This window comes from Esox lucius, chromosome 22 (genome assembly GCF_011004845.1).
Source record: "Esox lucius isolate fEsoLuc1 chromosome 22, fEsoLuc1.pri, whole genome shotgun sequence".
In the NCBI taxonomy this organism is placed as follows: Eukaryota; Metazoa; Chordata; class Actinopteri; order Esociformes; family Esocidae; genus Esox; species Esox lucius.
This window is the reverse complement of record NC_047590.1, coordinates 23,160,878-23,175,421: the sequence shown is the minus strand read 5'-3', so window position 1 is coordinate 23,175,421 and position 14,544 is coordinate 23,160,878. Positions and strand designations below refer to the sequence as shown.

Below are 14,544 nucleotides of genomic sequence, written 5' to 3'. Positions count from 1 at the left end.
GAAGGCCAACTTGTGTTTTTTATAACAGTAAGCTGAACGACATGTACGGTTACAGTCATAACATTTTGTGAGCTGCAGGGGCTGATATGGGCAGTTCACATCAATGCATACTGCAGTTATACAGACAGGAGTGCCCTCCTGATCGCGTAAAGCCGGTATGACATGACCGACAGATGTATAGGAAACACCCAAGAATGCCTTAATGTTCTTAATAACATAATAATGATTGTCTTGTACAAACAAATACAGCATTTGTGGATGAGGCTGTAACATGTTTTGGAATTTCAAGATGGTCGAACCATGCCTACTATGATAGAAAACCACCACTTTGATGTCGAGTAAGCTTTCAAATGAACCTATATCATAAAATGCTAAAGTTTCATAAATGGACAAACCCACTGCTCTCTGAAATAGCTATCTTTAGTCCTTCTATATCACTAATACTGGAATTCAATAAATGCACCAGACAAATGGCAAAACATAATTTGTTGTCCGCATTCTGAGGAATAATAAGATATTCCTTTTTGTTGTTAACTGAACGTAATTATAGACGCAACACTTTTGTTTTTGTCCCCATTTATCTAAAATGTGCAGTTCCATCACACAGCACCATGCCACATATGTTGCAAGTTTTGAGGGAGTGTGCAATTGGCATGCTGACTGCAGGAATGTCCACCAAAGCTGTTGCCCGTGAATTGAATATTCATTTCTCTACCATAAGTCGTCTCCAAAGGCATTTCAGAGAATTTGTGAAACTGCACATTTTAGAGTGGCCTTTTATTGTGGCCAGTTTAAGGCACACCTGTGCAATAATCATGCTGTCTAATCAGCATCTTGATATGCCACACATGTGAGGTGGATGGATTATCTCGGCAAAGGAGAAGTGCTCACTAACACAGATTTAGACAGATTTATGAAACATATTTGAGAGAAATAGGCCTTTTGTGTACATAGAGAAAGCCATAGATCTTTGAGTTCAGCTCATGGTAAATGAGGGCAAAAACAAAGGTGTTGCATTTATAATTTTGCTCAGTGTATTTCAGATTTCAAAAGAGTTTCAGCCTTCCTCCCCTGGCCGCCCGCACCCTGAGGAGTTCTCAATATTTGCACAATCAGTTCTAGGGTATTATCGGCTAAGATTGATAAATTGGACTGTACAAGCCTTACAATCATATCAAGAAATTGATTCAAGTTTGCATCACCATTCTCCATAATATAGGATAGAATCACCCCTAATTTCTAATTGCAATGCATCTCTAGGCTCGGTGTAGGCTGTAGCTCTTTCTAACAGTTCTGTTAAAGTGGTTAACACATTGACATAGAACACTGAATAATCATACATTTCATTCATGGAGCAAAATTAAAATGCTGTCAGACTTCAATGTTGCTAAATTTATTGTGATAAGCAATATTCACATTTCTATCAACAACTCTGCCCTGTTGATTCACACCTGAATGGGAGGCCTGTGGTTCTAAAGGATTTGATGGTTCAGGATTGAACTTTGTAATTTGAACACTTGAATGGGAAGCCTGTGATTCTAAAGGAGTTGGCGGTGTCATGTGAGAAAATGGTTCAGGATTTAATTTTCTTTTATTTGACTAATAAACTCATCATAGTCAGGGTTTATGTTTAATGCTTCTGAACTCAAAGCTGTGATTTATTCATCATAGTTTATGTGTAATGCTTCTGGACTCGTAGCAGGTGGCTCTGGAATTAACTCATTCATTTGTTCAAACAGCTCTGAATAATCAATGTCTGATGGTTCTGTATCTAAATGTTGTGATGGTGTAATGTTAGAAACAGGATTTAATGATCTAATTTGATCTATCATTGGTTTTGGATCTGGCGGTTTTTCAGATGTTTGATCTGGCATTTTTCAGATGTTTGCCTATGAGCCTTGGAAGCTTGTTTTTCCAAAAAGTTGACAGCTTAATAGATCGACGTGTGTGTAACTGATCTTCCCTAGCTTTTACAACACTTGCAAGCTCCTTTCTGAAAAACAAATGTGCATCTGCTTTGTCTTCACTATTAAATGATTTGCGAGGTGGGTTTATAGAAGCAACAACACGGTTACCCTGAACAACACCATCGTTGCTACTTGTGTTCGTCAAGCCAACTTGCCTCAAGCCATTTTGCCTCAAATCATCTTGCTCTGGAGTATGCAGGGCAAGTTGATCAACACTACAATCTTGCGGATCTTTGGAGCCTGAAAATAATTATAATTTTTTTATAGAATTCTTAACGTAAGTAGCAACTTTTTGCAGATATCCTGGATCAGACCAAGAGTTCGGTGAATTACTTTGATGCAAATCTGTATCTGATTATTTAATGACTTCGGAGAAGGAGGAATTGTCCTGAATATTGGGGTTTGTACAGAAGGGGAGTAGCTCGTCATTTCCATCTTCACCATTAAATTCCTCTATAAGTCTGGAAACAACTTGATGTGAGGGCAGGTTCCATGGTCTATACAATGATCTTGATACCGGTGTCGGTATTTTGATGGAGAGGAACCGCCCAGAGCTTCAACTTCTTCAGGTTAAGTCGATGACTTCCGATAGAAACTGATCAAACGACATGTTGACAATCCTAAGAGTTCAGAAACCTGTGTAAGGGTCTTTCAACATAATCTTAGTTAAATGTAATGTTACATTAGCATCATATCTTACCTTTTAATGTATTGAGAGAGCAAAATCCTTTTTGAATTGGCGAGAGTTTTTTCTTGAGAGACGTTTTCTTGAGTTCTTCAACGAATGACTGAACGGTAAAGAGAGAATAATGAAACTCTATAACTGTTTTTGGGTCCGGTTTACCAACCTATTTTATTGCTTTTTGACATTGGGTCATTTGGGTCCAGAGATGTCCGGTCAGTTTTGAGAGAGAGATGTGCGCAGGTGTCAAGTTTTTTAATTTTAAATATCCCAATGTTTTAAATGAATTAGTCTGTTATTCAAATGACCCCAGGGTTTTAAATTCTCTCTTTTTTTCTAAAAAAAGTTGTGAATATTGTAAATCATGTGGTAAATAATGGTCCAGTCGTCCATGAGAAAGCTAAATATCTTCTTTTGCTAGGTCGCCATAAACGGGACAGCCAAGCATTAGTAATTTTGTAAATCATACACCCATATATTGAGATCCTAACTTTAGTATCCTGACTTTCAGATGACACTCTTATTGCCCTCAACACTTTTCATTTTACTTCAAACTCCCTAACAAAGTGTGGACCTCTATTGACTATGCTAAACACATTTACACATATTATACCATTCGTATACACCCGGCAATGGTTTAAATGTATCCTGTTCGGGTGCTACTGCCTTCAGAATCTGTATATATGGATTATTTCTTAGTAGAATAGATCTGTAATAGCAAATTGACTGTATCGCAAATATATTTTAAGGTATTATCATTAGTTTTGATCTTGTGCTCAAACTTCTCTGGTGGTCAATGAATGAGCCTTTTAATGTCTTAATCTGTATATGCGGACAATTTCGGGCTGAATTCATCGTTTATTCTTCTTTGGATATTTCTTTCATTGTATATTTCTGGAACATATCTTTTTTTTCGCTCCGTTCGGCGGCCTATTGCGTAAATAGATGCCCTCTTGATTATACAGAGTAAAAAACAAATTCAACTGCAAACCTGGCGAAGTCTAGCTCTTATTTATTTGTGACTCTGTGAAAAACAGCTCCTGCTCTACCCCCCTGCATCTCAAGAAACCCAAACCCTCTCCTCCCAGTACAAATATTACCACCCCGGACTGTTCATAGAATCTTTTATTCATAAACCTTTTGATCTACTCCTCTCATTCCACAGAATCACCTGCTCTACCCCTCCCTCTCTAACCGGACATGTAACCCCCAGAAAAACAACTGGTAACAACAAAGACATAAATTATAAAAACATTTTCATATTGTCACACATATTCTCACTCAAAACTCAAAGCAATAAATCACAAAATATCTTGCTGTAATGCGCCGAATACTATTATCTTCTCCCCTAGTGTATTACCGTGTTTTGAGTTTTAAGACCACTAACTTAGTTATGCAAAAGTTAGCTATGCTTGTATGCCAGTTCACTCGCCATGTCAAGAAATCAGAATACAACCAGAAAGATAACTAGCACACAGATGAAATTATGCATACCACTACAGCTGGCACTAGAAGTTACAGGGAAGTTATTTTAGTTCAGCACTACTTGCAAAACTGATGTTATTTTGTTGATGTATTGTACCAGGCTGTCATTACAATTTTCATTAAAAACATTTTTTCATCCCTCACTGCATATCCTTTCCAGTAGCCATTTGTCTTTGCCCCAATTCACAGACTTAAATCTAGCGTTTGTGAGGCAAGGACCCTTTTTAGCATTGAAGTAATTTGTCCTAACAGAAATCCTAAATTGCTGGCCCTCAACCTCCCACTCCGCATGATGTGCGATAAGGGGTTGGTACACTGTCCCACTGTTGCTAGCCATAGCCTCCTGCTGCTCTAAAGAGATCAACATGCCAGCAAGGTTCCCTTGGTTTTTAATTTCTGGTACAGACAGGGAGGGTACCATTCATGGTCGACGTCCGCGATCCCGCGGACAGTGCTAATTTGCATACATATTTCGAAAAATAGATTCTCCATAATCGTCCGATTCCAATGGTATATTATTTGTAGCCACTTTCCTGAAGCGTTCCGTGTATAATTGGGGTTTTCCGTGTATAATATGGGTTGTATAGTTGTATAGTTTGGGTTGCTATGAGAACTTTTCACCAGGCAACGACATTGCCTATTCATCTTAGAAAGGCTCATTTGTACATCAGTATAAATATTACAAGCGTGTACATCACTATATATGATGTTTTTAACCATAATACATCGTTTGTATTATATATAAGATATAAAAATTAATATTTAGTCAAAATAGTATGGGGATGTTCTTGAGTTTTTGGGAAGAAGTTGGTAATTTTTCTGAGTTTATAAAATATATAAGTCCAAACGTAACTAGCGATCTAGTGCTGCCATCTGCTGGCCGTTTTGAGTCATTACACCTATTACATGGGATTTTACATTCAATCTTATTTATTTCATAATGTTTTATTTCTAGGTAGAAGAACCACATTTTTTGGGGGTGCCTATATTTTTTACCTTCTATTATATTATTTTTCATTATTTTCAACCCAATTACAGTGTAATTTGATAGTAAAGGCATGAAAGTATGAGGAAATACCATTGACACAAAATCTAATAATGCTTTAAAAAAAAAATCTTGATGCTGAATGGCAGAAATGTTTTCCGAAAACATTTTTTTTGCCTGTCAAACAGATGAGTTTTATAAATATTGACCCAGAAGTCTGTTTTTATGTGTTTTTATTGTAGCCAGAGGGGTTGCTATTAAAAGGATACATCATAATAGGTTGTATCTGTTACAGAAATGAATCTAGGACCCAAAATGTCCCACTAGTGAAATCCGGCCGAAAGCCCCATAGGCTACCAAGGGTTAAAGGAATCTTGCCATGCCTGTAAACCTGCCATAGAGACAGTTCATCAACCATTGAAGATCCTCCTCTGTGGGTTCTCTGGACAGAGGGTGATAGTCATCAGCCATGTACATCTCCACAGACTACACATTGTTAAAAGTTGATGGCCTTTTCCATTCACAGTCCATGTCTGTTTGTTTACTTCCTGTGTTTTCCCAACATTGCAATATAATCATCAACAGTTTTAATTTATTCTACTGTCATTCCAAACTGCTCTATTTAAGTCAGTGTCAGTGACGTTGGCTTGTGCCTTCTATTCAAAGCCTGAGGGCCTAGCCATTGTGCGTTGAGCACAGCTAGATAATTTCAGCCAACATACTACCAAAGAAATATTCTGATTGGATAATTTTTTCTCTTGGATATTAACCCTTCTTTTTTCAACACAAACTGAAGAAATTCAATAGGAAGATCATTACAATTAAGACAAAAATAAATAAATAAATGAAAACAAAATTATAATTATAATATTTAAAAATATATATACAGATTTGTAACTATCTTTAGGCCCTCTCTGAGGTCGTAGAGGACCCAGATGGTTCCCCACTGGCTAAGACAGTATATAGCTACATAACCAGTGCTATTACATTGCACAAATTTGCTGGCTGGTTGGCTACTGCAGCTAGCTAGCCAGCCAGCTGACTGTAATAGTGTCAACTATTTTATTTGTCATTTCACTACTCTTGTTCTGTTTTTTGTTTTGCATAAATCTGTCCGTTTTACAACAGGTGCAGGAGTTACTGGACATTAAACAAGTTATTTAAATATTTTCGGCATCTGTCTTGTGTTATTTACCAGTGCTCGTCTGGGCTCCTACTTTGTTTGGCCTGAGGTAGTTTGATGAACAACAGTCTGGGGCATGCAAGTGAAAAGGTGGAGTTTTTTGTTGCATAGAGGTGTCTACTGAATTGAAACCTAGCAGGAAACACTTGCATCTCCACTTCGCCCCATTCCTTCCTCTGGGAACAAAGGTTATATACAAAGGTTATATACAAATCTTTTCTGAAAGAACCCTAAGTATTTTAGACTTCACCTTAAATAGTTTAAATGTGCAGGGCTTATTAAGCTATCCGATATACAGTAGTTGGCATTTGATTGATTTATTCTTACAAATCTTTGGTAGCACTTTCTGTGAATCCCGGACCCTCTGAAACTGTCTAACATAAAAAAAATTCCCCGCAGGGTGTGGACAAGTGGTCTTTTGACGTCTTTGTGCTCCATGAAGCTAGCGGGGAACATGCACTCAAGTTCATGGTCTATGAGCTCCTCACCAGATATGACCTCATCAATCGCTTTCGGGTCAGATTTTTTTTTTTTTAGTATTTTCTCAAATCATTTTCCCCTGCATTTTGTCAGTCTTCCCAGGGTGAAATTTAAGCAGATTTGGTGTTCTGTAGTTTTCTGTCTGGAAATCTGAAGCAGTAACATGTTAATGTTTTTCAAACAGCTTGTCTTTGAGGGTAAATATCCTATTCTTCCTTTTACAGATACCTGTGTCTTCCCTGGTCTCCTTTGTGGAGGCTTTGGAGGTGGGTTACAGCAAGCATAAGAACCCTTACCACAATTTGATCCATGCTGCTGATGTCACGCAGACTGCACACTATCTAATGCTCAACACTGGTGTTATGGTGAGTTTAGCATTATTTATAACCTATGTAATGCAATAATGCAATTTACTCAGCAAAATGCCCATGAAAATGGGTTATTATCTTATAGTGTGCCCTCTGCAGTTTTACATTTCACAAAAGAGGTATTAGGGAAGATCCTATGTAATTATATGAAATGTTTATGAACTGTAGACTTTTAATTAGCCTAATTTGCTTAGAATGGTGAGAACCAACCTGTTTCAAATGTTTAGGCTATCCCAACTTAAAATGCTTAAATGTGTACCATATACAATTATACTAATTTGCATAATTGGTATTAATTAACTCTGTATCTCTTGACTGTAGCTCAAGAGACAGACCTAAGTGTATTTCACATGTTAAAGCTAACCCAACTTAGTAAACCTTTTTCAACTACGACAAATTAGCATAATTAACATTAATCAATCCTCCCTTTAACTGTTCAAGCTAAAGGGACCAAATTCTGTTTCACATGCTATCCCAACTTAAAACTATTGAATGCTTATCAACTATAACTATATTTATTTGCCTAATTTATTAATTAACCTTTCAGCCATTCATGCTCAGAAACAAAACCAACATTGTTTAACTTGTAAGTGCTATCCAAACTTAAAGTTAATTAATGTTTATCAATTACCACTATACTGATGACCCTAATATGCATACTACATTAATGCTTTGCATGTTAAGGCTGGCCCAACTTAAACTTAATTTGCCTAATATGCATTACTAGCGTTAATCAACCATAAAACTGCCTCTCTCCAACCGTTCAAGCTAGAAAGCCAAAAACTGTTTTTTTCACATTCCAAATGAAAATGCATGAATATTTATTACAATATTAATCTGCCTAATTTGCATATTTAGGGAAAATTAAAACTAAAACTGTATTTCTTGAAATGTTCAAGGTAGAAAGAAGAAACTAACTTGATTTCCCATATCTAAGCTGTCACAACTTGAAATTCCCAAACGTTTCTAGGCTATGACTACATTGGAGTAATTTGCATAATTAACATGAATTAACATTAAAAATCTAAGGTCCGGTTTCGCAGACACAGATTGAGACAAATCTAGGACAAAAAACTCCATTGAGCTTGTTTTTGAGTCCTAGACTACACTTAATCTCAATATCTTATAACATTATAACAATAACATTTAAGATAGCGAGAGCAAACTAACTTTGTTTCATATGTCTAGGTTATCCCAACTTGAAATTCCAAATTGTTTATCAACTAAGGCTCAATTAATTTGTATAATTCGCCTAATTAACTTTATTTAACTCTCTAACCATATTTTTTTTAACGAGTCAAACTACAAAGTACTTAATTTCACATGTTTAGGTTATCCCAACTTAGAACTCTTAAACAAGTATTGTATATGACTATGTAAATTAATGTAAGGTGGAATTTGCATAATTGTCATTAACCCATTAAAAATATACCCTCAAATGTTCATGATTCATGGACCCCAACCAAACTTTGTCTCGCATTGCTTGACTATCTCAACTTCAATTTCTTTCTAACGTAAACAAGCTGGCCCACTATAAATCCTGTAAAAGTTTTTTCTAGTTGTTCTCTAAAATAGTGTAGTCTATATGAGGTTGAACTGAAAGTGAAAGGGTCTGATTAATTTCTAAAGGCACTGTATTCGCTTCTTTACATTAATTCACAAAGCAATCTTTATTAGCATTGAGTTCTTATTAATATTATTAGTTAATATACTGAATATTCATTTTGCAGCACTGGCTCAATGAGCTGGAGATTTTAGCCATGGTGTTTGCTGCAGCTATTCATGACTTTGAGCACACAGGGACGACCAACAACTTCCATATTCAGACCAGGTCAGTCAGCACTTTCATGTTGGTATGTCTGATATAAAAAAGTGTGAATACATTTTCAAGACGCAGTCAAATTAGAACGGAATGTGAATTTAATAAAAAAAAAAACTCATATTTAAGTAGACCCAAAAATTTATTGAAAGTAATTTTACAGGGTACTGAGAACTGTTACATTGGAATTAAAGTTCCAATGTAATAAATTCTGACTCAACCCATGGCTCACTTACGTATTATTATAAATCTGTGTGTAAATCTTGTATGTGATAATGTCTATGCTGGTGTGGTATTTAACAATATGTATATTTTCTTGAGATTGTTTCTGAATTGATGCAAAGCCATGACCATGCTTAGGCACAGTGACCACAGTGCCAAGTGGTGGAATGAGGGAACTGCTTCTGAAACAAATTAGTTAATGTTGAAAATATATATTTGGAAAGTATTCAGACCACTTGAGAAAGGGAAATAAAGTTTAAAACCACCTTGCATGGTTGCCAGATGCAGTTTCTACCCATTTGGGATATTTTTATTAACGGTATGCTTGAAAAAAATGGGCTTGGGTGGGAGTATGTAGGATTTAGGCTGTGATTGGGGGGACCGCATAATTCTCTTGTCCTGTCCGGATAAAATCTTTCTTGTCCTGTTTTGTTCTCATTTCCATTTGGAAAAATATAGATATTAGAGGTGTGAACGTTAACAGTGTGATCATTTCACAAATTAAAGTCGTAGTACACATTCTTACAAAATTTGAACATTGTAACAAACATTATAAAAGTTACAAATATCTAGCAAACCAGTATCTTCCCTTATTAGTTGGGAGCTCCCGTGCGGACGCAGGTCCCCTAGCGTCAAGGGTCCTATACGACCTTTTATGTTGCTTATGCCTAGAACCGTCACTGTATGCAACAATGCTGTAGAGGAAAATAAATCATTTTAGCAACTATGGCCTACTTGAGCTGCAGTGGAGGTTGGGTAGGTACACAATGTAAGTGATCAATGGCAAAAGAAAGAGACAGCATCCAGCAAAACAGCAACATATTGTGTTATTCATCATCTCTTCCGATTTCAAAGGAACTGTCTTCATCAAACCCAGTGGCGAACCGTGACTATTGGAGTTAGGCCCTCAGTTGCAGAAAAAGATCTGACATATACATAATAGATAAAGAACTCAGATGCCTGTGTTGTGTATACAGAGCATTTCTTTTGCACATCTATGTAGGAGAATAAATTATTTGATGACAGAGTCAAACTATCCTAAGCCATGCCTCGGCTGTGGATCACAAATGCAGCACACATACACAACGTTTGCAAATGTTGATAGCAGGAACCACATTAGAAGAAAATACAGTTGCGTTAAAGAAACATTTGCCAAAACAGTCACTGAAATAGTGGTGAAATAAATTCAACCACACAACTACTCACATTGCTTCAAGACCACGGACAGCAAATGCTGTTAGCAGGGAAACCGACAGGAATCCCAGGGCCCGGGACAGAAGTGAACCCAAACCACGGGCTAAAAGATTTATTAATAGTAATTCCAAAAAACAGGTCATAAATGTTTTATTGTTTAATGTTTTAATCCATAACTAGGCCATATTCAAATCCCTTTGTTTTCAACCAGATAGCTAGAAAATATTGTGTTGGTTAAATTCAATGTTTTTTAAAGATGCACTAGGTAGGATATTTTCACTAAATATGCAATTACAGCATTTTGCAATTACTCACCGGTAAGAAAGTGGTTCCGTCCTTGAGTGTGTGCTCAGAGCAAGTGCTGGGCCTCTGGCCCAGCAAAGTGTTTGTCTATCCTGAACAAATCCTGAGACATAATTTGAAAATCCACCAGAAATAGTCGCAATATAGTACAGTTTCATTTTAGCCTTCCCATAATGTATCTACTGAAGGTTGTAGCCAGTGAGGTTTTTGTCTATCCTGAAGAAATCCTCTTTTGCCACTGGCTGTTTTAACAGCTAGTTAGCCATTTGTAAATTCCATAGATACAGTATCTATCAATATAGGTCACCATATAACTAGTGATCGCCATTCGTGGTTTCATTAGCGTTATTTTAGCAGCAGGATATTATGCTGGCAACACATTTCTTTATCACAATATACATCACAATAAAAATTTTTACGTATAAGGCAATATAGTTAACAATCTAGTGAAAAAGAACAGACAAGAATAACATTGGAACGGACATTAAACATAAAATGATTGTTAACTACATTAACATATATAGTTCAATGATGGCTTTTATTTTGAAAAAGAAGTTAGCACTGCTAGCATAATATCCTGCTGCTAGAAGAACGGTAATGAAGCCTCGAATTGCCATCACTAGACGAGAGAATCGTGAAGCCAGCGAAGTGTTTGTCTATCCAGAAGAAATCCTAATATCCACCAGAATAGTTTTATTTTAGGCTTCCTATTACATAGCTATGTAAAGTTGTAGCCAGCAACTTTACGGTCATGGTTCAGGTTCGGTCCTGAACCATAATGCATTTTGACTGTTACATGAGGCGAACTTGGGACCTGTTTTTCGGAGCCCGCGTCTCTAACCTCTACACTATTTAACAAGGTTCAGTCAGTCAGTCAGTTACTCGCTCACTCACATTCGCTCTTCATAACTTTGCGTGATGTTAAACAAAGACAAAATGATTTCATGTTGGGACGCAATTTTATAACAAGTTAGTATGTCCCAATCGGTCCCAGTACTGGCATACTAGCTTTACTAGCTATATAGGATACTAGCTATATACTAAACTGTACGTACTTCACCATCATCTGCGATGTGCATACTTGCAGTATGTGATATTTTGCATGCGATTTGAGATTCATCCCTAAGGCTCAAACAATAGGCAGATTTTTAAATGAAGGCAAAAATAGGCCAACTGCTGAAGAACTTACAGAGTTATCATGGAGTTATCATGCACTGGTGAACCATATCAAGAGCTCTGCATAGATCTGCAAGCATGAAAGTGACTCAGCTCTGATTGTTGAGAAAAAGTTTTATGGTCAGATGAGACAATTAGCTTTTTGGTAACACTGCCAGATGAACACCTATCCAACAGTGAACTATGGTGGTGGCAGCATCATGCTGTGGGGATGTTTTTAATTAAAAGGAGTTAGGCATCTTGTTAAAATTAAAGGAAGAATTTATGTATCAAAATACAGATACATATAGCAAGTAAAACCTGCTGGAATGTCACTATTCAGCTGGACAATGATCTCAAGCACAAGGCCAATGCAACAATGGAGTGTCTCAATAACAAAAATAAGAATTTCAAACAGTGGAATCTGTGGCACTGTTTGTCAACTGAGGTTTTCATTCTGACACTGCGTGCAAAGCTGGTACATGCTTACATAATGTGAATCTGAAGGTCTTCATTTTCCTTCAGATTTACAGCCTGACCAATCATACAGTAAAAAACAGTATTTTACAATTATTTTAGATGAAAGGCTACAAAGTCAAAAAAATACAGTCAATACCTTCACAATACATTGCATTATCATTGCTTTCGTCATTTTGCCATAGGTCAGAAGTGGCCATTCTGTACAATGACCGCTCTGTTCTTGAGAATCACCATGTGAGTGCTGCCTATAAACTTATGCAAGAGGATGGGATGAATGTCCTCGTCAACCTGTCGAAAGACGACTGGCGGTAAGGGGCTCTTCATTTTTGGGTCCAAAATAATCCAGGATAGACTGAAAATGGAAGTCACGTGTATGTGCGCACACCTGTTTTTGCAGTGAACTCCGTGCACTGGTTATTGAGATGGTCATGAGTACAGATATGTCGTGCCACTTTCAGCAGATCAAAACCATGAGGAGTGCTTTGCAACAGTCAGACGGGTGAGTGTCCACTCACTCCTCTGTCCAGTCCTTTATCACTCCTCCTCTCCTCCATCTGTTACACTCCAGCACATCCATGCCTGAGATCTTCTATCCCACTCTACTTAACACTAGAACCGCCAAATGCCTATGATAATTGGCGTTTGAGTTTAAAATAATTAAAATAAAACTGCCATTTTGAAAGCTACACCCTCTTCCTTCCATTACTTTTCCTAAATAGTCGTATATTGCATTGTTCCGTTGTCGGTGTTCTATACTGACTAACAGAAAATGATTTAGAGATTATGTTTTCCTACTTAATCCGCTAACAGCCCACGCCACCCAAATGGTACCCAGGCGCTAATCACCCCTCACTGAATGCCTGTCATCAATGGCTGAATGCGCAATACTCCCAGAAGGATGATCAGACCTTGGTTGAATTAGAAAAACGTACAAATGGCTTGATTAGGATATTATTGAAACATAATACAAACGATATAGGCTACTTATCACATGTTACAGTTTTTTCAATAGGAGATTCACCAATAACAACAACAAACAGCATTCGGCTCAGGCAGTTATAGGGGTAAAAAAGGCCTGGCAGTTCTCGTGTTAAGAGTCATTGAGCCACTTCAAATACTATTATCACATGTAACACCACTTTGGTATACAAAGACACACGGTCTCAAACACAAATGTAGACATGCACACATACAGACACACATGCCAGCAGGGACAGACACATATGTAGAACACACAACAACATACAAACACACACATACACATCTGATTCTTTCCTCTCCCCTGTGTGAGTGTGTGTTCATGAACATGTTTCTCTGTATCTTTATGCCTAAATGTGTATTTGTATCCATTTCTGTGTGTCTGTGTGTGTATGGGCTGATGTATGCTGACTGTTGAGTACAGAGTGGAGAAGGCCAAGGCTCTCTCATTGATGCTTCATGCTGCTGACATCAGCCACCCAGCCAAGGACTGGCCTCTCCACTACCGCTGGACACAGGCACTCATGGAGGAGTTTTTCAGACAGGTATATTTCTTTGCTGTTGCGATTATAATTTCTATACAGGTTTTTTCACATATCAATGAACAGCGGTACACAGAACACACAGAACAACCATTCAACACCAAACAATGTAATACAAAGAGCACGTCATAAAACAGGAAAGGCTAATTTCTTCTGAAAGTTCTTTACTAGGTGAGTGATGGAGATAGATGAATATAAAGAAATACTTTATGGTGACCTTTTGATTTAATTTATTTTCAATAAGCCATACATTTAGATTTCGTTGTCTCCATCTGTTTTAATTAAGAGTTCTTAATAAGTTGAATGAGAATTTTAAACAAGGGAAGTGATTGATCTGTACAACTTGCCAATGGTACATTACCTAGATTTGAAGTCAATAGAGGAGTGTGTTTAGGTTAAACATAAATAAACAATCGGTCCATTCCGCTTTCTTTCAGGTTTTAGATCTACTAGTATTCAATGCAGCCTTTGAAATTAAGAGAAATAGTAACTCATTTAGATTAATATATTTTTTACAGTTTACAGCGACTGTGATGGTAATTCCATCAATTAGAAGTAAGGAGTAAGTACGGAGACAAAATTATCTTGGCACAATTAACAGTTTATTTGCAAATAAAGAGACGCGTCAAAAGCTTTCAGGATAATCATCTTAGGAGCCTCTGCATTAATACAGGACAATCATCAGTACTTAAAGGGGAAAA

General features: G+C 37.1%; 1 protein-coding gene across 1 annotated transcript in view; it reads left to right on the top strand.

Moving 5' to 3' along the window:
* Positions 1-14,544, top strand: part of LOC105006625 (calcium/calmodulin-dependent 3',5'-cyclic nucleotide phosphodiesterase 1A) — a 105,791-nt gene that overhangs the window by 72,027 nt on the left and 19,220 nt on the right. The window contains exons 6-11 of the mRNA XM_034289801.1: positions 6,702-6,818; positions 7,007-7,147; positions 8,881-8,981; positions 12,506-12,631; positions 12,721-12,822; positions 13,726-13,846. Of these exons, the coding sequence (XP_034145692.1) occupies positions 6,702-6,818; positions 7,007-7,147; positions 8,881-8,981; positions 12,506-12,631; positions 12,721-12,822; positions 13,726-13,846 (708 nt within the window). The remainder of the gene's footprint in view (positions 1-6,701; positions 6,819-7,006; positions 7,148-8,880; positions 8,982-12,505; positions 12,632-12,720; positions 12,823-13,725; positions 13,847-14,544) is intronic.